The 24,695-nt window shown below is 44.8% G+C and overlaps 1 protein-coding gene across 1 annotated transcript; it reads right to left on the bottom strand.

Moving 5' to 3' along the window:
• Window positions 1–1,383: 1,383 nt before the first annotated feature.
• On the bottom strand, window positions 1,384–13,315 carry LOC135895719 (C-type lectin domain family 12 member B-like). Its single transcript, XM_065423866.1, has 7 exons — window positions 13,225–13,315; window positions 9,053–9,142; window positions 8,751–8,756; window positions 8,092–8,235; window positions 6,588–6,742; window positions 2,529–2,647; window positions 1,384–1,522 (listed from the first exon to the last, which is right to left on the bottom strand). The coding sequence occupies exons 1-7, from the start codon at window positions 13,313–13,315 to the stop codon at window positions 1,384–1,386; spliced, it is 744 nt and encodes a 247-aa protein (XP_065279938.1).
• Between the last annotated feature and the right edge of the window lie 11,380 nt (window positions 13,316–24,695).

The raw sequence follows: 24,695 nt of genomic DNA, 5'->3' as shown, positions 1-24,695 counted from the left end.
GAGACTATTAGCTGATTATCCACTACGTCCCTCAAGTCTTTTTAAGAGTCACTGCTTCCCAGGACAGAGTCCCCCATCCTGTAAGTATGGCCTACAGTTTTTATTCCCAGACATATAACTTTACATGTAGTGGTATTAAAACACAGATTGTTATCTTGTGCCCAGTTTACCAAGCAATCCAGAGGTTTTCTGTACATTGTATTCAGAGTATCTTCAATATGTCCTACAATATTATTAGATGTACAATAGAGAACTACTCTGAAAAAGGAGTGTAGCTCACTTTCTACATCCCCATTCCCCCATGACATGGTTCGTGGGCTGGAGGGATTGACTGATAAGTAAGGCTCCGTGTTTTTCAGAGAGATCACGGACATCACAGATTTTTGTTTATTGCCCGTAACCTGTCCATAACTTTTACTAAAAATACCTGTGACTAAAACACAGCCTTGCTTATAAGAAAAGATTAAAAGAGCTACCTGTGCATAATTGGCTAAGTGATAACTTACTGGTGAAAAACATTGCCACTCTGTAGAAGTATGTGATGCATGAAAACATCAGAGGGGCAGAGGAATTTGGTTAGGGTTGCTGGAGAGTGTAACTGGCGTGTGATAAAACTGTAGGAAAGAGAAATGTTTAGGCTGGCGATCAGGGAATGTTTTGTTGAAGTAAGATCAATGAGAATGCAGAAGAGTCTCCTGAATGGAAGTGGCTGAAGCCTCAGCACCTGAGTTACTGAAACCTGCAGTAGAGAAACCTCTGGGAACAGAGGCATCGTTTCAGTAAAACTCTGGAGGGAGCAAAATTGGATCAGCAGATAGAGCATTCTCCATCCCAAATAGCAGACAATTATTGCTTTCCTAATGAGCATGTTCAAAATCGGGGCGGGCGGGAGGTACTGACAGACAGAGGGGTTGTGCAAACCCTGGTTGGTGGAAGGCAACTGTCAGCCTTTCCCCATAGCAAATGATGCCCAATCTGAGAAATGGGCAATAGGGAGCAATCATACACTGGGCTTCCAGGGGATGGACAAGTTGAAACCGGATAGGTCTTTCCATATTTAAATGTAGTACTTTATTTTTACTCCAGAGTTCCCTGTTTCAATTTTTTCACATTTCAGAGCTGGATTAACAGATTTTGTACATTCTCTGGGGGGTCATATGACCTTAACAATGTGTGTAGCGTTTGCATATGACTTTTGTAAAGGCATCCTAAAACAATGAAAATGACAATGCCGATTACGATGCTAAACGCCTATTTAAATGCTCATTTGGAAACTTTACAGAACCCCAAATCTCACAACACAAAACAGAGCTCACAGAACTTCTTCCCACTGCTAATAAATAAACATTTCATACTGATAAACCATAATAAACTGATAAACTACTACTGATTGTCTGTGAACCACAGCTGGAGGGGTGCCTTCTCACAGATCCAGAAATTGTTCTCATCACAGCGCTGATCCACATAAATGTATTTATCCCACAGATATGCACAGGGATTGTTGCGCCTATAAATAGAGATTCTAGAAAACAAAACACAGTTTTATTACACCATACCACATTTGTGTTACATGAAATGGTCATCTGCAAAAGAATTGTTAGAGTCACTCTGAGGTACATCTACACTAGAGCTGGAGGTTTAATTTCCAGCTCAGGTAGACAAACCTACACTAGCTCTGATTAAACTAGTGTCTAAAAGGTGGCAGAATGGGCTTTCACATGGGATTGTATATGCGGTAACAAGCCTGTCCTGCCGTTTTTACAGCAACAGTTACATTACTTCTCCCTCCCCTCCTCCCCCGCATGCTAGCTGAATCAGCACTGGCTCATATAGGCATATCTGTAGTAGCTCATTCAGAGCTAGCAGAGGTATATCTACCCGAGCTGCAAATTACACCTTCAGCTCCAGCATACCCTCAATACACATATTTCTCCAAAGCACTGAAGAGCTTGACACAGTGCTGTGCACTGACCCCCTACGATGATAGACCTGACTTTACCATGCTCGCAGCCCCAGTGGCGGCTTAAGTGGTGAGAGAAACTGAGGATTTAATCTTAGATGGGTCACCCACAGGGCACTGGAGAGCACTAATTCCTATGTTACTGGATCCAGCCTCCACAGTGTTCTTAGGCACAGCCCAAGGAATCACCCTCAGGTTGCTTGGATGGCAGCACACAGCACTTATCTGACAGGCACCAGGAATATCCTCCACAGCACTCCCCTCCCCACTGACAGGTGCCAGGGAAAATGAGAGACTGAGAGAGATTTACAGCTTCTCAGTGAAGTGCCTATATCCCCCCCTCCCCCGCCCCCCAAATGGCTGCTTGGGAAGAGGAATATTGGAAGGTTGGATTGGATTGGGGGCTCCTTGTCATTAGTGAGGGGACACTGTGGGAAGGGTTTGCAAAGTAGTGGGTCTAACTCAATGGTACTTATCACTGGTGGTACCTGCTCATGCCTAAGTATCGACATAGCCCAACTTCAGGTACTCATTGATGAAAATCTTGCCCCAAGTTATTAAAACTTACCCCTTTTCTGATGTAGAAAGAGCTGTGGGGTCCTCCCAAAACCAACCAGGCCTTTCAGTGTTACGTCGTGATAATCCAATCCAGTAATGTTCTTTAATACAATATCGACTAACATTTTCCTATGAGGAAATGAGGACAATTTAAAAAAAAAACAACAAGAAGTTCATAAGTTTGTAGGTTCAGTAACACTGCAGGAAGTCATTGAAAGAAATTATCGCAGAACGGTACTTATGACAACTGAGCTATAGCCCTCTTTCTATGCTTGCAGGACCATTTAAGTGCTGTAGGAGAAACTTGAGACACCATTTTGAAATATGATGGGTTCTGATATATCTGAACACAAACATGCTGGTTAGCTGCAGAAAAGAGTTATGCAATGCTAAGTGACATAAATACGTATAGTAACTTTTTGTATTTTTGTAACCTCACAGATATTAGAGCTGGGAAAGTCCAGTCTTAGATTCCACCTTATCCAACTGCCTCCCTAGACTGGCCAATGCCAGAAAGACTGATTTCACTGTGAATTTATAAAATTATTATTATTTTTTGGAGTCTTATCTAATACTTACATAAGATGTGACTTTTAGACAAGAGTTAGAAAAAAATCACTACTCCACCTGCCTGGTAACTGGCTGCTCCTGCCAGTCTTATTAGCCCAGAGCTATAAAGGCTGGAAGGAAGGGAGGGAAGGGGAAGGGAAAGGGAAAGGGAAAGGTCAGTCACAGAAGGAGGTGGGAGCCTCCTAGTCTGTTGCTGGCCAGGCCTGTTGTAGGAAAAGTAGCTGTGACGCCTATGTACAGTTGGGAACTGGCGGTGGGAAAACTTTTGAGAATAACGTGCCTCAAGGGGAATTTTTGCCTTCTACAGTCTGGTGAGAGGGAAATAAGAGCAACCCCTCCTGGTGTTTTTTCAGAGGACCCAGACCCAGCAGTGAATACTAAGGTCATGTGACACACATGCTGCGGTTGTGATCTTCTAATACTTGAACCTTAACCCAAAGACAGAAGCCCTGATTTTCTCTCCTCTGCTGCTCCTGTCTCTCTCCCACTTTTTGTATATCTGTCGTGTCTACTCCTACAAAAAGACAGAATCAGATTTTAACAACCAAATGAGATTGCTGAGATCTCCCACCTAAAATAGATTTGCTTTTTCACCATCAAAGATATTGGAAGCTATTTGATATATTTCCCATTTATAAAATACTCCCTCTAGGGGGAAGGAGGATTAAAGGTGTTTGTTAAAATGAAACTTACTTGGTTTGTTTATGTGAATGTAGTGACAGATAAGGCAATTTCCTGCAATACTCTTGAAAAACCTTGTTGAATAAAGTTTAGGTGTATTTGGGGTCCTTTATATTAAAAACCCAACATATTATTGTGGAAGTGTATGTAATTTCTCTGGAAGGGACATGTAGCCAATGTAAAGCTTGTGAAGTGTTATGAGTTTCGTATAACTCTATTAAACAGTGTCATAGACAAAAATGAATTTCTGGGACAAAAATAATTAAGTGGGAATCTCGAGGTGGAGGTGAATGCAAATTTACCCTCCTCTATTTATGCAAAAACCAAGCCTTTTAAAGCTATGTCCTGAGGAGAGAACCATTGTCTACTGATTACCTGATCCAAGAAATCTGAAGATCAAGGCCCTACAGGGATAAAGGAAAGACAAACATTTTCATGAGTGCACTTGTTCCAGTTTGAAGCTGTTATGAACAGAAAACCCCCTTCACACCTTAATGGATCTTGTGGTCATTGGGCCATTTGCTCGAGGTCTTCTGTGCTGTCTGTCTGCTCAGAGCTGGGACAGCACACAGGGAGAACACACACATGCAGCCAAACAACTAACCACAGCTTCAAGTGTTGTCTTTGGTGGAAGATCTAAAGTGCAGTTGACGAGGGGTAAGCAACTGGTCCTTGGGACTTGGAGAGACAGCTTCATACTCCAGGGAAAGAAGGAAAGTAATTATAGCCAGAAAGAAAGGGGAATTTCTTCCCACAGTCTCTGACTGCCTGATGGTCTGTAAAAATGTAAAGGACCCTGGGCATGGTGAGAGAAAGAATTCTGCTCACCTTGACTCAGGGTTTGAGGAACAAAAGACTCCCTCTCCCAAGTGGGGTAGGGCATCAAGACTCCTCCTTCTCCCGTTAGGGAAGCTGAGATTAGGCCACCAGAGTCCCTGGGTCTTGACCTATGGGGAGGAGGAGGAGAAAGAGGAATTTGGCTATAGCGGAGGTTTGAAGATTCTTCTTCGCCTGATCCCTCTGTTGATAAGAGTAGAACATGTATGAGAGCCACTTCATAGGGAGGCATCCCTTCCATATTTGGTCCAAAGAATTGCTGCTTGCAATATTTTTAAGGGATGTGTGTAACTTCAAACCATCATTGGGGCAGCCAGCCCCTTGGCGGAGAAAGGAAAGCCACACATGCTACCAAGAAACCAGGTTGCAGGTGGGAGTGGGAGAACCAGGTCTCACGTTTACACCCAAAGCTTTTGATATAATAAGGGAAAGAAGGGGAGAAAAATTATACAGGATGTTTGTCAAATGGTAACAAGGGGAAGAAGGGAGAAATGACACTGTATGGAACTTTAAAGGATGTATGCTGGCTTGCTAGCACGTTTATTATCTGAGGACTTGGAATGGGAAATTATTAAAGGTCATGGCAAAAACACCATCCAGGGAATTAATCTGTCCAGAAAAGTCCATGGGTTCGGCTAGCACCCTTGTGAAGGATACATGTCAGATATGGCAATTCCCTGCAATAACCTTGAAAAACCCCTACTGAATGAAGTGTAAGTGTATTTGGAGTCCATTGTACTGAAAATGCAAAGTTCATGTATTAATGTGGGATTGTACATAACATCTCTAGGGGACAGACATTGCTAATGTAAACCTTGGGAAGCGTTGAGCTTCAAAGGGCTATTTTCAATAATGTACAAGACAAAAATGAACTTTTGGGACAAAAAGAGTTAAGTGGGAATATCTAGGTGAAGGTGAATGAAAATGTATCCCCCTCTGGTTATTCAAAAGCCCAACCTTTTGAAGCTACACCCTGAGGAGAGAACCATTGTCTACTGATTACCTGCTCCCAAAAATCTGAAGATGAAGGCCCTACAGGTATAAAGGAAAGATGAACATTTTCATGAGTGCATTGTTCCAGGTTGAAGCTGTTACAAACACAAAAAAACCCTTGATATGGTCTGAAGAACAGCTCACCTAACTGAGCCCTTGTTGGAGCTGGGGGTGATCTCTGGTAAGCTTACTAGGATGCATGTAGGTTCTTTTATTGTTTTAAGATATGTTCTCTGTAATGCTTAAGAATAAATGTGCTCGCTTAAAAAGGGTTGTATGGTAACTTATAACTGTGGGCATTTATGCTGTTTATACCCTCTGGAGAAAAAGCAAAGTGCAGATGCTGGCTGTTTAGGTCATCTACCTTGCTGGGGGATATTATAGTGTAGGCAGGGGACTGTGCAGCCCTAAAATACCTCAGATAGAAGGGAGAGAGGTGCTGATCTCCACGCAAGAAAGCTGGTGTCCTTGCTGGTCCATGGTGTGGAAATGCAGGTGCAGTTAACCTGCACTGTGACACATGTAATATCCTGCAACCTCAATCCAAGCCTGTTTCTAATGTATGCCTTTGAGTAGGACTGTCTCTGCCCACCTGGTTTGTAACTTTGAAAACCTCTCCCCTACATCCCTCTACCAGCCAGGAGAACAGGACAACTGTTCTCCTTAAAGAACTGGTCAATCCTCTGCCTCTGAGAGGGTAAAAAGCCTTTGTGGAATACTCAATGCTTGTAACCATGTTGCGATTCAATAGTCTCACATAAACAGTTTCTGATTAATACGCTGTACCTAGCAGTAACCCTTGTTATACAATGACATCTTTGGAACTATGCTAATTATGCTAATGTACATGGATCTGGCCTACTGTACAGAGTCTGGGGATATTGAATTGCTGGAGATACACTAGCCAAAACATATTTTCTGTTTTGTGGGGACTTCTGAAAGTTACACAGAAATATAAAAGGAAACTGGGTTGGGCTGGGGAACATACCAGCTTCTCCTTGTCTTTTATCATGAGAAGGGTGGAATTTTGTGAGGCACAGAAGTTCCGACTCCCGTTCCATGTCTTCTTCTCTGAAGAATTGTAGTAACAGGTGTTGTCTCCCATTCGTTGCCAGTTTGTGGGACAGAGTATACAACTCATTCCTGGAGAAAAGAGAAAAATCATCATTCTGGTTTTAATCCCATGCTGTGATGTGGAGAAAATGAGGACTACAGCCATTGGCTTGAGATGGCAAGGTAATCAAAGAGTTGTGATGTCTGTGACCCTAATTCTCCATGACTCCAAATACTGAGATCTTACTCAGATTTTACTCAGTCCTCGCTGAGTCAAAGTTCCATTGAGGTCAAAAGAAATTTGACTAAGTAAAAACAGAGCAAAACCTGTCAACATTGACCTCATTTGGGCATTGTCAGACATTGCCTTCCCCATGTTGATACTTTGGATGAAGGGTTAACTGGACCATGGAATAGTCTCCCAAGGAAATGGCAGATGTCTGATTGCTTGAAAAACTAGCTGGCATTAGTGAATACACTGTACTAACAATCTTGAACTGACCAGAGGACAGAGAGCCAGAGAATGTACAACATATAGGCCACCAGTAACATGTGGTGTTCACCAATAAATGTTATGGTTTTATGAGTTGTGGGGAAAAAATCAGGCACATTTTCAATCTGATTTCTCCCTGCACAACAGTTTGTGAGATGGGGGCTATTTCCCATTATTGCCAATCACCCTGCTCAGTTTTTTCTCCAACCAGTAAGATTTGGATAATAGATCTCTTTTCAGAAGTTCCAAAGTGAGTTACTTTTGCCCCATCTCCCTGGGGCTGATTCCCTGCTTCACAATCAAAGACCCTAAAGATCATTCCTGTTTTGTTTTGTTTTTTTGCCACTGTTTTCTGATTCATCTAACCCACCCTTCCGTTTAGGTGCCATGTTGAATTTGTCTTAGACGACCATTAGTACTGCCCCTTAGTTAGTCAGAGGAGTTAAACTTGAGGGATATGAGGCACTCCTACCTCCCAAAAGAATGAGCACGGTGCCCCTTCCACACTCCAACACACTTCCCTTCTTTCTGCTGTGCCCCTGCCACCAACCCCGACCCCAGAGACAGAACAGGAGTGCAATCCTGATTTACCACTCTTGAACACTATAAGGTTACTGTTCTCAGCTGACATTTCACATTCTGTGTAATAAATTGGTTAATCTCACTCCAGTTCTTAGTGGGTTGGTGTCACCATCATGACAGGCTCTAATTATCAATGTTGTAAGCAATTTCATCAGAGAGCATAAAAATAGAAAGTGTCCTAGAAACGGAATTCCCTTACACCTCATTTCTCGCCTTACTCCCTGTTTACTCAGCAACGGTCTTACTGAGTTCAGGATTAGCATGAGATGCTGTGTGTGAAGGGACTATTGCATTGCTATTGCCCTGTGTTATTACTCATCCTGGGACACAAGATTTAGTCCAGGTGTATAACAACCTTGTTTACCATTATTTTTATTCTTCGCTTCCCCTTCCAAACACAAACTCTCTCTTATTTCTTCCAGCGTGCTTGAGAAATTTGTTTGCAGAGCTTTCTCCTTCTCTTTGAGTTTTACATTCTCTTCCTGGCAGATGCTGGTAACCTGGAAAACTGAAATTCACAGCAGCATTTTCTAGCATGAACTTTTACAAATTCAAATGTTATTGAGGTGAAAAGGAGCATTTTTTTTATTTGGCTCGCCTGCTAGCCATACTGAGATTTGTTCGTTTCTGAACGGTTACTTTTAAATGTTGCTGGGATTATTAAGTATGAGCGTTAATTATCAGGGTGCCTACAGGTTTTCTATAATTGTCTTTTTATTATTTAAATCTGAATAAATAATAAAATATAATGGTTGCTTTCAATTATTGGTTATTCCATTGACTTGATTTCTTTTCATCCTTATTTTACAGAAATATCAGATAATGATGAACTCAGGGGTCAAATGTAATTTTTCTGTTTATTTTTTTTAAATGAGGTGGCCTGCTCATGGGACATGGACCCTTTCACCTTTCCACCACGAATTTGTATCCAGAGCAGGTCACTAGTATCCAAAAGTGATGGCCACCTGAAAATAGATTAGCATGAAATGAGATACTGTCAGTCAGTCCTGTTCCCACTGGGACAGATTACTGCAGCTGACACAAAAAAGGCCTCCCTTTTGGCAGCTTAAGAGGAGAGGTCCAGGCATGAATGGGCTATTGAGATTCTCACTTGTAGTAGTGATACCTCCGGAGCAGGGCCAAGGTAATGTACAGTAATGGGTGAGGCAGAGCATCTGGGAAGCTTGTTCTGTGCAGCCTGCCTGTGTTGTACCAGCTCTATGGTTAAATCAAGAACTTCATCCTACAGGGGATGGATATCAAACTGGCATCTTTCACCAACATTAAATTCACCAAATAAATATGTATTGTTACTTACACACAACCCCCCAGGGCTAGCAGTCCTACCGTTAATGCCAGACACAATGTGAGCAAAGTCAGGGCAGCCAGACGCCATGGGAATGAAGTGAGGAGACCTGAGAGAAACCAAGAATGAACTCAGTAACTAAAAGAGGCAGATTCTGAAAATTCCTTATTTTGCTTCTATTGTTTTTCTTCTTTTCCTCACCTACCCACAAAGACACTGAGCCACGTGCTGATAGTGCAGACTCTGGTACAGGATGATAGGAAGTCTGCATGGAGGGGACTGCAGCTACACAAGGTGCCTAAAACATCCCTTCCACTGCAGGGAGTTGCAGGTGTTGAAAATAGACACCAGGCTGGGGTCACCCCCACTGCAATCTGTCTGGGGAACTCCTGTGGAGCCCAAAGTGAAGATTAAAGCTGGAAGCATTAGCTGCCCTCCCAGGGGTGAATTCTTCTCAGGCCACAGCAACAGCTCTTGCTGATGAAGGGAGTTGTAATATGCCCTGCCTGTACATATGGCGTGAATCAGCACGTTATCCCACCACAGTTCAGACTTGGTGTTGCTTTTTTCTATTTCCTCCTTATTAGCCAACACCATGGCTACTGAGGAAATGAGATGTCCAGCACTGGTATCTCCTCCAACCAAAAGCTGTTTACCCCCTTCTCTTCCAGCAATGACAAGTCCTTTCCCACCATCAGCTTACCTCCTCTTTCTCTAAAATTATCCTCCTTCCCTCATCAGCCATCATCCAGTCCCCCTTAAATGTTTTTTGTTTTCCTTATTCACAATCTTTTTAATGGAAAATATTTTGAGAATCCAGGTTTAGACAGAAAGGATGAAAAGAGTGAGCAAAAGGGTTGAAAATGAAAGCTGAATTTCCTAAAAAATAATAAAATGGTGAGGAGAAAATTAGACATGTATAGGAGAAGGAATATCATCTGCTGTGACATTAGCTAGGGTAAAATTACCAGGGCTATTGATCCTCACGCTTCAAGGCATAACTAATCATCAGTGATTGTGAGAAAGGATTCCTTCTCAACCCCCAACCCCTCAACATGGGATAGAACTGCACAGTGGTGGTTAATATTTTGCTGTCTTATATGAGTAGTATTTTTAAATAAATTTTAGTGAAGTTAATATGACCTTCCATTCATTATACTATTTGATGATCAGCCAAAAAACAGCTGAAAGATCCATCTCCCAGAGAAGTTTGTTTATACCGGCATCTCAAAGGGAAAGAGGGTGAAACCCTATAGAAAGTAAAATTATGATAGAAATCAATTTTATGATTGGATATCCTCAAATGTTGTAAAATGGCATGGTTCCATTGGAGTAACTGTGGTGTTTTTTACCAGCTCTAGTTATGGGACAGCTAATTCCCCAACCAGTTACAATCCAGTTCCAGTTTATAGTGTATATGGGGTGATAACTGTGTCTGCAGTTCAGTTTAAAGTTTTGCACAAGTCCAAGGCTTGAGCACAAACTGAAGACCCAATTAAATCCTGGTTAGGTCCCATCTTCACATCAAAATAAAAATATGTTGTAAGCTGTCATGTAAATGGGCCTCCCTACAGCGTTGTTTTTGTAATGTAGCCAGACCCATGATGACCCACTTGCTCTCAGACAGAACCTGGCCCTGTAAAGACACACAGTATGGTGTAGAAGAAAGAAACAAATGGACTTTCTGAAAAGTAACAGTTTGCATCTTGCTTAGCCAATATCCCATGTAATTAAGTCTAAGCATATTTCTAGTCTCTTTATTGAGTCAGAACCCCTGAACTACCAACTTTCTGCAGCTCCAAAGTACGAAGCAGGCAGAAATCCAGCGTAACCCTCTGTTTGGGAATCTGCAAGATAGGGAAATCCCCAGCTGGAATAGCCAGCTCTATGCTACCCTCTTCTGTCCATGGGTCAAGAACATTGCTGGGGAAGGGGAAATTGCCAGAGTGCCCCTGAATTTCAGTGATCACCACTATGAAGCATCCCCTTGGGGACTGTTGCAGCCAGGCATAATTTAGAGAAGGTCGGAGGCTGCTATAAATTACACTAAGGGATGGGCCAGCCCCATTGACCTCAGGATCAGCAAATGTGGCTTCAACTCTCCTTTATCTCCTCCTTCCTCAGCTGCACTGAATAGAGATTTGGCACAATTGAGGATCTGGCCCCTTATATTTACTTTGTGGTTTTTCTCTTTACTCTCTACTAGAGGCAATATTAACTTTGCTTTTATGGAAGATAATTATGGCTACGCTTTGCCTCCCACCGGCACTGGTGCAAATCAGGATTAACCTCACTGATTTCAGTGCAATTAGACTGCTGGAAAGACAGAACACAGTCAAGTTTCTGGAAGTGGTTATGGTAAGTGTCCATGGACACTGCCTTTCCCGGGCACTCAGAAGAGAAGGAAGTTCACTTTAAATGCCAGAGGAGGCTGGGTCGGGAATGAGGGAACAGGACAGACCCAAAGAGTTGCAATGCCCTCCTCAAAAGATGCTGCCAAGAAGCTGGCTGCAATCGGTGTGTGTCCAGAGAGCACTGAAAGATCTGTGTGCCTGCTTACAACATCCTCCAGGCTCCAGACTGTTAAATCTTCCTCTAAAGCCTGTGACGTTGGTCAGTATCAGAAACAGGATTTCTTTGTTTCTCTTTGTTTTTCCAGCCAAGGTTCTGGGCACTTGACAATACTTAAATGGCCCAGATCCTTAACTGTGCTGTGACCCCTATGCACAGCACCTCTGGGACGCAGTAGCATAGCCGGCCCAGGAGGATCATAGCAGTGTAGTTGCTCTGGTGCTAACTTCCCTCCCTATGGCTGGTGTAAAGTAGTGGCTCTGGAAAAGAAGGCACAGATGGGGCTTCCCTGAACTCAGATGATCCCTAACTGCTCCAATGGTAATTTATGGTCACTAGCAACTGGAGCAAGTTGGAGCAGCCTTCAGACTGCTCTAATTGATACCAGAGGACTGGACTGAAGCACAACTGGCTCAGGATCAGGAAGAACACAAAGGTGGCTTAAAGCTACTCAGCGCATTCCCCTCTGGAATCATGCTGTGTGCTCCTCTGCCCAGCCAGGAATCAGGGCCTGTAACACACTGATGCCATCTGGTAATTGCTACTTTCATAGAGATGGCAAAACTGCTAAATAATCTGACATTTATTTGAATGTAAAGATGAAAAAACCTTCCACCTTCACTACCGAGCTACAGCCCCAAGCTGGAGTCTGAAGGCAAAACCCTTTGTGCTCTCTGACATTTAACCAAAAAAGGGAAGTGGTTTTCAATTTCAATCACTCCAGGTTTGCTGGATGCAAATGCTGCAGCAGAGGACAGCATGGGGCTATGTGGTTGAATTGTTCAGGGGGCCACAGCAAGCCAATGTCCTGACTTGTGAGTGTTTTGCTTAAATAATCTCTCATTCATTGTTTCAGGAAAAGGCTCCATGAACTGGGATTTGGTTTTTGAGGGTTTTTTCTTCCACTACTACTATCACCCTGGTCTCTTTTTTAAATGCATCTGTGACTCTTTAAAGTATTTCCCTCCTCTGGCTGTGTTCACTCCCTCACATGGAGACATCACAAACACTCTGCTCCAGAAAAGCAAGTTATAATTTGTCACCAAATGTTACAATCTCCCATGAGAAAAAAGCAACCTGGAGCAGGTCAAACATGAAAGCAAACAATGTTCTTCTCCTCCCCATAGACCAGAGTTTGAGAATTTTAAAATCCTAATCTAGGCTGCATCGTGCCATGGATGATTCTGCAGAAATGATTATGAGCTGATGACACAATATCTTCTCTAGCTGTCCAACTCTGCTCTAGAGCCTGATCCCACAAACACTTATACCTGGCATACTGGTCATTCCTGTGGGTAATCTACCCAAGTGAATAGGCCTACTCATGGCAGTAAATACTACTCTCAGCAGTAAGTGTTTCCAGGATCAGTTCCCTACATAAGAAAATCTTCAGGGGAGAGACAGCATCTCTCTTACGCTTTGAACACCAACGTGCATGCTTTTGCACATCTGTTAATTAATAATGACAATAAAACAGGACAAATTCACCTCTGGTGTGACTCTACCAAGAGTAGAGTTAGAGGAGCAAATTTGGCCCATTCTGCCTAAGATTAGGTTGAGAGCACTTCCCAGCCCAGCTACTTTAAGCACAATAACTAAAAAGCTCCATAGAGATTGTACCTTTTTCCTCAGGAGTGGGAGGCTTTGGGATATTTTCCTGTGCATAAGATTTATTAAATTCCAGATCTGCATACGCTATTTCCTCTGTCATAGCTGGTGAAGGGGAAGCTTATATTTCAAGTCAAAAAGTTATAGCATGTCTCATGTTCTGCAGCTGTTGAGCGAGGAACAAGAGCTGCCGTTTTAGAGATGGTTCTTTTTTTAATGCATTAGTAGATACAAATGATGCAACCGGGATATCAGAGCAGAGTGGCCCAGAACTTCCGCTGACAGGATGTTACAAGAGATAAATGTTCCCCTTTGACTGAGGAATTGTCCCTCTCTCTTTCTTCCTCTACATTCCTTCTGGCCCATCTGCCCACCACTTATTTCTCTTTGCAACATCTGAAGAAAACACAGCTCTGTCTGTGTAAATTCTGTGGTTTGGTTTTTAAAGAGGCAACTTGTTTCTGGAGAACTGCAGGTTCAGAATTCACATGCAGGGGTGAATACAGGCTGTTCACAGCATCATGGCCATATTCTGTTGTTACCAGAAGCACATCATAGAGGTTAGCATTTTGCACTGCCCAGAAGCAGGCTTGGGATCAATTCTCAGCCCTTATCGCTTGCCACACGGTTCTGAGAGTGCTCCAGAGACTAGGTTCAGTCCGCAGGAGTTAGAGTTCAGTGTGACCATTCAGAAGCCCAAGTACAGGTACTTGGGCCCAGATCCTTCTCTGCTATAGACCACTGTATTGATCATTGACTTCTAGTCCAATTTACATCATCTGAGCATCTGACACCTTGTTTCAACCAGCTCAGGTCAGAAAGAGCAAGGAATGCTGCAGGGATCGGGGCCAACGCCTGGGAACCACTGCTTTGTGCTCCGATATGTGAAACTTCAGCTTTATTACTATTCCTGGAATCTTGCTTGTATGGTCCTAGGAGGATAGTGTATGGCACAAAGACAAGTTCAGGCAAAGGGACAGGTTTTGAGGCTGCACAAGAAGATTAAGAGAGGGTGCAACATGTGCTGTCTTTTGTCTCTTCTCCATAAGGGCCAGGAACCGTTGTAGAACCTGCACTTTTCTCGATGCAAGGACTGCTCCCTTTTAGCACTCCTTGGGGTGTAAGGCTCTGACAGGGGAAGGAGGGAAGAGGCTGGCTAACCTTGGGAAGCAGTGCATGCTGCACCCTCCTAACAGACAGAGCAGCACTTTTGTTACCTGATTCCCCAGGGAGATCCAGAAGGCATTGTATTTCTCTGGACCATAGTGATTCCCACTGCTCCTGCCATTACAATGTTAGGACAAGCTTTGTAACAGCCAGAGTAACTGAGAAACCGAAACAGACTCCCCTGGTGAGGTGGCCAAGTCCCCAGTGGTGCCAAGAGATTCCAGAGTGTTTGGATCAGATGTGAGAATGCAGAAGGGCATAGTCCTGTGAGATACAGACTGGATGACCCAGGGATCTTTAAGCTCCTATTTGTCATGACTCTGTGTCACCTTCACACTCTGCTGAGATACAGTCAACTTTTCTGTGAAACCCAAAGCACACCTGATGAAGGCTGGGTGTCTGACAGTCAGGTTTCTTGTGTGACTTACACCATTGTGATCTGAAATAAGTTCTACAACAACTGTACGGGGAGACTTTGTTAAACCAGTAAAGTGCCTGAAACCACTATGGCTTATTGTTAAAGGCAGGAGGGGGGGGAGTTTTGGGGTGCCACAGAAAGGGCAGCTTGACCCCACGTCCTTCCTGATAAGAATTGTGTTGAAGTTGCTGATACATGCATTTTAAAAGAGCAGGATGCGCCTCAGGAATGTCTTTTGGGGTCTCAAGGATGCAAACTCTGGAAAAACCCACACCTGGTTAATCAATAATCAGAAGGAGCCTCTTGCTTGCCCATTGGAACTGCTTGCTTAACAAGTTTTCTTTAAGGGACATGTCATTCTATTACTAATGTATAAATAAGGGGAAAAAGCTTGAGTTAGTTGGACTCGTTTGGGGACTCTTTTTGGACTCTCCCTCTGGATACATCTTGAGGTCCCCACCAGCAGACAGAAGATTTGGCCACCGGAAGCCTGCCGCTGTTTCACTCGAGAGCCACACTCAGCTTTGGTAATTATCAAGGGTTGGGGGTGTTTTATTAATCTGTTGCGGACGTGTGTAAGTGCTTGAGACTAAGTAAAGTGTAGCTTTAAATGAAAGCACTCTTGTGTTGTCCTGTTTGTGCCAGCCATCTATCGGTCGGATGGCCGTGTCTCCCCTGATTTATTTCCTGACACCACCTCGCACAGAGTAAAAGTTAATAAGAGCTTTGGGTTGAAAGAATCCCGGGTAACACAACTGGATCAGGACACAGGAGGAGATTGACAATGGTGTCACAACCTGAATTGCTAACAATAATGGGCCTAATTTTCAGTTACACTAAGGCCACCTTACATCACTCTGGCAGAGTAAAGGGACCTTAAAGTGAGTGTGGATGAAATTTACATCTACTTTAAGGTGTCTTTGCACTGCGAGAATGGTATAAAACCTGCCTTAGGGTGACTAAGTATCAGCCCCTAATGTGGGATTTGTTTTGTTTTTCCCCTCAATAAACTGAAAAATATTATAAACATTGACATTCATATCCATGCATAATAGAAACAAGCCGTGAGGCTTAAAATATTCAGCAAGTTACAGATGAGAAAATATAGACAATATGAGATATTATGCAGGACACTGTCCAGGTTCTTATACCTCACCTATCCCTGAGAACTTAACAAAGTAGCTTCAGTGAAGATTTGCAACATCACCAAAATTGCAGTTTGGAGAACAAAAAGTAAACTATGCATAGGAGAAGAAGTTTGTTCCCTCTTCAGCACATACCTCTTCTGCTTGTAGCACAAGCATCTATTCTTCTCTCTTCCTATCAGCAGCATGGCTAGTAACAGCCACCTGGGAAGAAAGTGTCTGGAGTCAGAGACCTTTCAGAAACATAGGCCTATTTTGGGGGGAGGGATAGCTCAGTGGTTTGAGCATTGGCCTGCTAAACCCAGGGTTGTGAGTTCACTTCTTAAGGGGGCCATTTAGGGATCTAGGGCAAAAATCTGTCTGGGGATTGGTCCTGCTTTGAGCAGAGGGGTTGGACTAGATGATCTCCTGAGGTTCCTTCCAACCCTGACATTCTATGATTCTCTTTCTGAGCACAGGTGATGTAATTAACAGAGTGGGACCAATACTGGGAGTCATCACTATACCACCAACATAAGGGAGTGGTGGTTATTTTATGTATTGGTTTTTTTTTGGTTGGTGATCGCACAATAACTTTACTGACAGTCACTGGAAAAGTGAAATGATGAAGTTATTTATATCCAAACAGATATTAAGATGAGGAAGTTGGGGGTAAATGATACTTTAAAGTGCACATCTGCTCTGAAGGGATGAAATCCAACTCCCTTTCCTGGGACTGGTCTGTCTCTGCAGGGTGAACAGGTCAAAAAATCAACCATTTGTTTCTATTCCTAAGGCCAGGAGCATGGCTCTAAATATCCACAGGAAGCAGGTGCATTCAGTAAGAAGTTGTCTTTTTATACTCGCCTTTCCCTGTAAAACTGCACTTTTGGAAATTTAGCCCTATGTAGCAAAGATAAATTATAATGGACTTGCTGATTACATTTTAACCCACATCTCTCTCAGTACAGAAAAATAACACCTGAGATTTTCATGTTGATCTAGGGGGATTTAGATACACATCTTCCATTCAAATGCGTGTCTTTAAATTCCGTAGACTGCTTTGAAAATCTCCACCAAATGGTTTTCCAGTAGACCCTTATTGTTCAGAATGACATGAGAGAAAATTTAAATTTAGGCACATGAAAGGCATCAACATCTACCCACAAGCTAGAGAGTGTGATCTGAAAATACTTGGAAAATCAGAACTGAATGAATGGAAATGAAATTTATGGTGTAAAAACCACATGCATACACTATGCCTTCTGGATAGACAATGAACATTGGACATAAAAATGGTCCAGTGCAGTTCTCCTGGGAAGACCATACTAGACAAACCATCAGAAGTTTCATGAGTGGATTTCTTCATTCCCCCTCACTTTAAGCCAAAAAAGACAAGGATGGAAGATCAGAGACCAGTCTAAAAATGGCTCCCTTTTAAGACTCTGTTAAAGACTCTGTTAGGGATGGGTATTCATTGTTGTTCTCCTCCACAATCCCCTCCTTGCTACAAAGAACTTGACTTGTACCAATGCAGCTATCAGAAGATTCCCTGTACTGGGGAAACACTCACTTTTAATACAAAGTTTCTGCTGCTTAGAGTACATCTCATGAGACATGACGTGTTTTCCTATTGTTGTTTATTTGAGGAAGATGTGTACTGTAGTTCAGGTACATTGAACACTGGCCCGTGGATTGGAACTGGCCCATTGGATGTATTTGGTGGCCCTTGTGGTATATTCAGATTCTGCAAAGTCTAAACTTATTTTTGAAATCAGGTTTCCAGACTCAAGTGTTGCAAAGAAACCCTTGAAAATGTGACCCATGGAGTGTAAATTGATGCAGTGTATCACTGAGTTTGCAGAGAGCCTGAAGTTGTCACTGTGAGGTGTGAATTCCACCACATCCTCATTAATCTCATTTGGGGCATTAACGTGAGGCCTAGTGATGACACTCTACGTGTCAAAATTAATATTTTCATTCTAGATTGAATGAGAAAGTAGATAAGAGTGAAGCTCACAAGAGTGGAAATTGAGAGTTGCTGAAGGGAGGGGAATATGTAAGATAGGAGGAGACACAGAGAAGTATGACAGAGTGGAACACAGAAAGGAGGATGGAAAAGGAAGTGAAGGAAAAAGCAGAAATTGCCATGGTCCTAAAGAGGAGAATATTTTACTACTAAGTGATTCTGAATGTGACAATAAGGCGTTGGATGAATACATAATAATAATGAAATGCTTCATTATTATGTAAAGTCCAAATTCTATTCTTGATCTTTGTGTAACACTCCGAATGTCATCAGTGGGTGCTCTACTGTGAATCAAATGGGTGGGGTGAAGTGCTAAATTTACACCCTGATCAGTGGACCACAACTAAAAATGGAATTCAGTCCTGTGTGTGTGTGTGTGTGTGAGTGAGAGAGAGAGAGAGAGAGACCGACCTCAGGGTACCTAGGACAGAGAGTCTCCTTGTTACCTCCTGCCTCCAGTGATTGGTAGCCTTCCCCATGGTGGCTAGGTGTTAGCTCCTGCTACCACCAGCATTTCAGCCACCCAAGTACTCTCCTTTGGGCAATGCCAGCTCTGACTTTGCCTTTCAAGTTAACAATAGGTGTACCCCCGTCCCTGAATCCCCTTGAATAGTTCCCCAGGGATATCCAGCCCCTGACACTGGCTACTCAGAAATTCCAGATCCTCTACCCCCAAAGGAGGAATGAACTCTCATTTAACAGTTTTACCTTAAACTACCCGTCCTGTAAAGCACACAGCACTTGTGGACACTTATAATACAACAAAAATAAGGTTTATTGAAGAAAGGAGAAAGATTCAGCTAGAAACAAGAGAGTGATGGAAACAAATGGTTTCAATAAAAAACAAAATCACACAATGCAAAGTAGGACCTACACTTATTATAGTACGTTACCTTTCCTATCTAATAAAGTAGGTTTCCGCAAAAAATTTCAGCCTGCTGCAGAGATGGCTGGCTTCTCAAGAACCAGGGTCTAAACATTCATAAAAAGTGCCCCAGTGCCATAAGATGTTTCCTCAGTGAATGGATCCAGAGTGCCTCTCCCCCTCTGTGTTATACTGAAACACTCAGGCAGACCTGGGCAACCCCATGAACTTCACAATAGTAACTTATTGGAACTTAACAGTTCTGTTGATGATGCACATAGGGAACAGCTCCCGCTCCTTTTGCAGGGTAAACAGCTGTAAAAATTGGTATAGACTGACATTTGTCCCTCAGATCAGCAGCTCTGACTCTGCATATGCACAAGTAGTAGAGCTTCGCAAAGCAGACTCTCACTTTAAGGGAACTAACCTTGTGTTACAAAGGCATTACTGATTCAATATAAACACACAATTTGTTTCTTTCTGGTAACAGAAGGGAACAATAACATGTTTCTCTGGTAGAATTGCATTGTTCAGAATGAAATACAAGAAAAGAGGAACTTAGGCCTTGTCTACACTACGAGAGAACTTCGATTTTAGTTAATTCGACTATGTGGAATCGATATTACTAAGTCGAACGTGTGTGTCCACACTAAGGACAGTAATTCGACTTTGTGAGACTTTGTGAGTCCACACTAACGGGGCAAGCGTCGACATTGGAAGCGGTGCACTGTGGGCAGCTATCCCACAGTTCCCGCAGTCCCCCCTGCCCATTGGAATTCTGGGTCGAGCCCCAAATGCCTTCTGGGTAAAAAAATGTGTCGAGGGTGCTTTTGGGCGCCTGTCGTCATCCGTCCGTCACTCAAGCCCTCCCTCCCTCCCTCCCTGAAAGCGCCGGCGGGAAATCAGTTCGCGCGCTTTTCTGATTACTGACAGCGCGGACGCCACAGCAGTGCGAGCATGGATCCCGCTGCGACCATCGCTGCAGTTGTGGCAGTTCTCAACGCCTCGCAGCTTCTCCTCCACCTGTACCAGAGGCAGCTGCAGATCAATCATGAGAGGAGGCTACGGCACTACCGTGACAGCATGAAGTCGGACACTAGCTCCGACCTCTCTGAGAACATGAGACCCAGCGCCCAGGACATCTCGCTGTCACTGGGTCTTGTTGATACTGTTGAACGGCGATTCTGGGCCCGTTAAACCAGCACGGAATGGTGGGACCGCATAGTGCTGCAGGTCTGGGATGAATCCCAGTGGCTGCGCAACTTTCGCATGCGGAAGGGGACTTTCCTCAAACTGTGTGAGTTGCTGTCCCCTTCCCTGAAGCGAAAGGACACCCGGATGCGGGCAGCCCTGACTGTCCAGAAGCGAGTGGCCATAGCTCTCTGGAAGCTCGCAACGCCCGACAGCTACCGGTCCGTCGCTAACCAGTTTGGCGTGGGCAAGTCTACCGTGGGGGTTGCTGTTATGCAAGTAGCCAGGGCAATCGTCAAGCTACTGCTATCTAAGGTAGTGACCCTGGGAAACGTGGAGCTCATCAGAGATGGCTTTGCCGAGATGGGATTCCCAAACTGCGGTGGGGCTATAGATGGGACTCACATCCCTATCCTGGCACCGGACCACCAGGCTAGCCAGTACATCAACCGGAAGGGCTACTTTTCCATGGTGCTGCAAGCACTGGTGGACCATCTGGGACGTTTTACCAATATCTACGTTGGATGGCCTGGCAAGGTTCATGACGCTAGGGTGTTCAGGAACTCTGGTCTGTGTAGACGGCTGCAGGAAGGTCTTTACTTCCCGGACCACAAAGTAACTGTTGGGGATGTGGAGATGTCTACAGTCATCCTCGGGGACCCTGCATACCCGCTAATGCCCTGGCTCATGAAGCCCTACACTGGCGCACTGGACTCAGGGAAAGAACTATTCAACTACCGGCTCAGCAAGTGCAGAATGGTGGTGGAGTGTGCTTTTGGCCGTCTCAAGGGGAGATGGAGAAGCCTACTCACTCGCTGTGATCTCAGCGAGACCAATATCCCGATTGTGATAGCTGCTTGCTGTGTGCTCCACAATTTGTGTGAGAGCAAGGGGGAGACCTATATGTCGGGGTGGGAGGTTGAGGCAAATAGCCTGGCTTCTGATTACGTCCAGCCAGACAGCAGGGCGATTAGAAGATCACAGCGGGACGCGCTGTGCATCAGGGAGGCTTTGAAAGCCAGGTTCCTGACTGAACAGGGTCTCCAGTGACTTTTTACTTTGTGGACACAGATGCTGAACCTGCCCCCGTTTCTTTACCCAGTTACTGTTGACTATCCTTCCAAGTTACATACCCCCTTCCCCACCTTCCCAACAAATAAAATCTGTTCTGTTCTGTTAATGAACAAGGTTCTCTTTTTTACTGTTTTCGCGGGAATGTTTTAAACCGGGGACGCAGACTGTGGCGGGGGGGCGGGCTTAGTGTTTTGATGCAAATGATGCTTCTAAACTCCGGGAATGACAGGCTCCGCAGTGCTGGATTGGTTGTTTCAACGCAGCCTGCCAGCAGTCCTGGGCGGGACTGGATGTATGTGTCGGCCAAGTGACTTTCTGGCAGGGGGCGGAGGGTAACAGATCCCCTGCTGCGTGGCTCTGTGATCCAGGATAAGGACCGCGGCATAGGATCTCTAACTGCCCTCCCCCGACACAAAGTCACAGATCAACCCCCTCGCACCCCAGAACAAGAAAACCGCCTCCCAGACTGACCAGGGTAACTGGTGACTGTGCTGTGTATGTGTCCTGATGCTGGACCTGCCCCCGCCTCTGTAGCCTGCTACAGGTGACTGTCCTGTCCAAGTAACAAACCCCTTCCCCCCCTTCAGACAGAATCCCCTCCAAAAGACACTCTCGGAAACAGTACTTAACAGAAACAGATGTTTTATTATGAACCGCACATGAAAAGGGGGGCGGGGAGGAAACTTGGACATGGGCTAGTGTGAGATGGGTAGGAAAGGACTTTTCAAACTTTGGAACGAGAGCCTTCCATTGCTGCAGCAGTGTGCAGTGGCCGACTGACAGTTTTAACGGACCTTGCCGCCCCTCCTTCTTTGTACTTTTGGTGAGGGGGGTGTGGGACTTGGTGGCGGGGGAGGGCGGTTAGAGATAGACAGCAGCAGTGCTCTGTCCTCCTGCCTCCGGTCTTGCAGAACATCCACTAGGCGCCGGAGCGTCTCCGTTTGCTCCCTCATTAGTCCAAGCAGGGTTTGAGTAGCCTGCTGGTCCTCCTGGCGCCACCTCTCCTCCCGTTCCATGACTGCTCTGTGCATTTGTGACAAGTTCTCCCTCCACTGTGTCGTCTGGGCTGCCTGCTCTCGTGAGCACTCCATAAGTTCATAAAACATGTCTTCACGAGTTTTTCTCTTCCTTCTTCTAATCTGCGCTAGCCTCTGGGAGTGTGATGCCAGGCTGGGTTGGGAGACAGTCGCAGATGTGTCTGTGGGAATGGGAAAAAGGGAGTAAATTCCTGAGACAGATAAATGAAGTTGCTAACAAAGAGCATAGTCTTTCTCTGTGAACAACACCATGCACTGCACCTTTCACATGCGCACTCAGGACAAGGTCGAATTTTCGGCCCTCGCCTTATGTGTCTGGGGTCCTGCAGTTGCGATCAGAGAAGCGTTGCAGGACACCTCTACTTCTGCTGCAGGAAAACATGGTAAGCCGTAGACTTGTGGCAGCTTAAACATGTAATAGTAGCACTGGGCTCCTTTCGCACTGAATGCAAGGCCACTCTCTGCTGGCAGCAATCAGGGAAGCATGAGCTCTACCCCTGTCCCACCACCTCGCGGCTGTCCCCGGGAAAGATCCCTGTATGCTGCCCCTCTGCCGCCTCCACAGCGTGGCTGTAAAGCAGTCCCAATACTAACATTCCCCTCCCTAATTTAAAGCAGGGCGTCATGTGTGACATAACACTCATGAGGATCTCGGAGACCGAGAGGGGAAGGATGCTGCGTGAAAGCATGCAGAGGCCTGGGCCGTATGCCGCCATGCTGTGCCGCGCACTGATCCCCGACTACCTGATGGACTCATGGCGTGGGAACGTGTGTTACCACGGGGGACCAAACAAGATCGCCCTGCCGTTGAACCTCGTGCGCATGCTGGAGCGGTACCTGCAGGAGAGCTATGCCGAGCTATCCCAGGAGGACTGTCTGTCCATTCCCGGGCACATTGACCGCCTTTTCATTTAAGTTCAGCATTACGGACTACAGAGTGGAGCGTCCTGTGGTGGACTAATCATGAATATCCGGACAGTACTTGATTTTCTATACATAGTTAGGAGTAAATAGTTCACTAAGCCAACTAAATCATGAACAACAAATTACTAATATAGTTAATATTCCTGTTTTGTTATAAATAAAAGTTTCTATGTTTAAATGAGTGACTGAAAAGCCCATTCTTAACAATATAAATATTCCACTTATGTTAAAATGAAATGTTTAGATGTTTAAAGCACTCACTGCTTGATCCTTCCCCTGATTCGGTGTCCGGGGTAAGGGCTGTGGACGGTTGGTAGGGGATCTCGGTAAGGGTGATGAAGAGCTCCTGGCTGTCGTTGAAATCAGCGGTGCAAGCGCTGTCGACTGCCTCGTCCTCCTCATCTCCTTCCTCATCTTCCCCGTCACCTAACATTTCCGAGGAGGAACCGGCCGTGGACAATATCCCATCCTCGGAGTCCACGGTCACTGGTGGGGTAGTGGTGGCGGCCGCACCTAGGATGGAATGCAGTGCCTCGTAGAAACGTGATGTGTGGGGCTGGGATCCGGAGCGTCGGTTTGCCTCTTTGGTTTTTTGGTAGCCTTGTCTCAGCTCCTTGATTTTCACGCGGCACTGCGTTGCATCCCGGCTGTATCCTCTCTCTGCCATGGCTTTAGAGATCTTCTCGTAGATCTTTGCATTCCTTCTTTTGGAGCGCAGCTCTGAAAGCACGGACTCATCGCCCCACACAGCGATGAGATCCAAGACTTCCCGATCAGTCCATGCTGGGGCCCTCTTTCTATTAGATTGCACGGCCAACTCTGCTGGAGAGCTCTGCATCGTTGCCAGTGCTGCTGAGCTCTCCACGCTGTCCAAACAGAAAATGAGATTCAAACTGGCCAGACAGGAAAAGGAATTCAAATTTTCCTGGGGCTTTTCCTGTGTGGCTGGTCAGAGCATCCGAGCTCGAAGTGCTGTCCAGAGCGTCAACAGAGTGGTGCACTGTGGGATAGCTCCCGGAGCTATTACCGTCGATTTCCATCCACACCTAGCCTAATTCGATATTGCCATTTCGAATTTAGCGCTACTCCTCTCGTTTTCGAGGATTACAGAAGTCGAATTTAAAAGAGCTCTATTTCGAACTAAGTAGCTTCCTCGTGTGGACGGGTGCAGGGTTAATTCGATGTAACGGCGCTAAATTCGATATAAGCTCCTAGTGTAGACCAGGCCTAAGATAGGTAGACTGCTTCAACATCTGACCTCAGCCCAGACACAACTGTCAGCAGCAGGCTGAAAATGTCTCCAAAAGCTGTATTTGTTGAACAGAAACTGGCTTCATGTGGTCAGACTACATAAGTAAATATGATTTCTGAGTGGAAACAGATTTTGGATATAAGAAGTGTACTTCTCTTCTGACTGGTGCAAGCCTGTTTTCCTGGTAGGATCACAGCAAAGGAGATGTCACCAGACCACCAGGCAGAATTTTATACAAGACAAAACAGGAGGGCACGTGTTTGTTTCTCTTCACCTACAGCCAAAGATCATTTTTAATGGAGACCTGAGTAGATGAGGGCCTCTCAAGACTTTGCTATGTTGCAATATCATCAATCTTCTCTTTCACTATTCTTACCCTTTTTCAAGATGTGCTTGTGCCCT

This window comes from Emys orbicularis, chromosome 1 (genome assembly GCF_028017835.1).
Source record: "Emys orbicularis isolate rEmyOrb1 chromosome 1, rEmyOrb1.hap1, whole genome shotgun sequence".
NCBI classification, from domain to species: Eukaryota; Metazoa; Chordata; order Testudines; family Emydidae; genus Emys; species Emys orbicularis.
The sequence above is the reverse complement of the archived record's forward strand: the minus strand, read 5'-3'. Positions and strand labels throughout refer to the sequence as shown.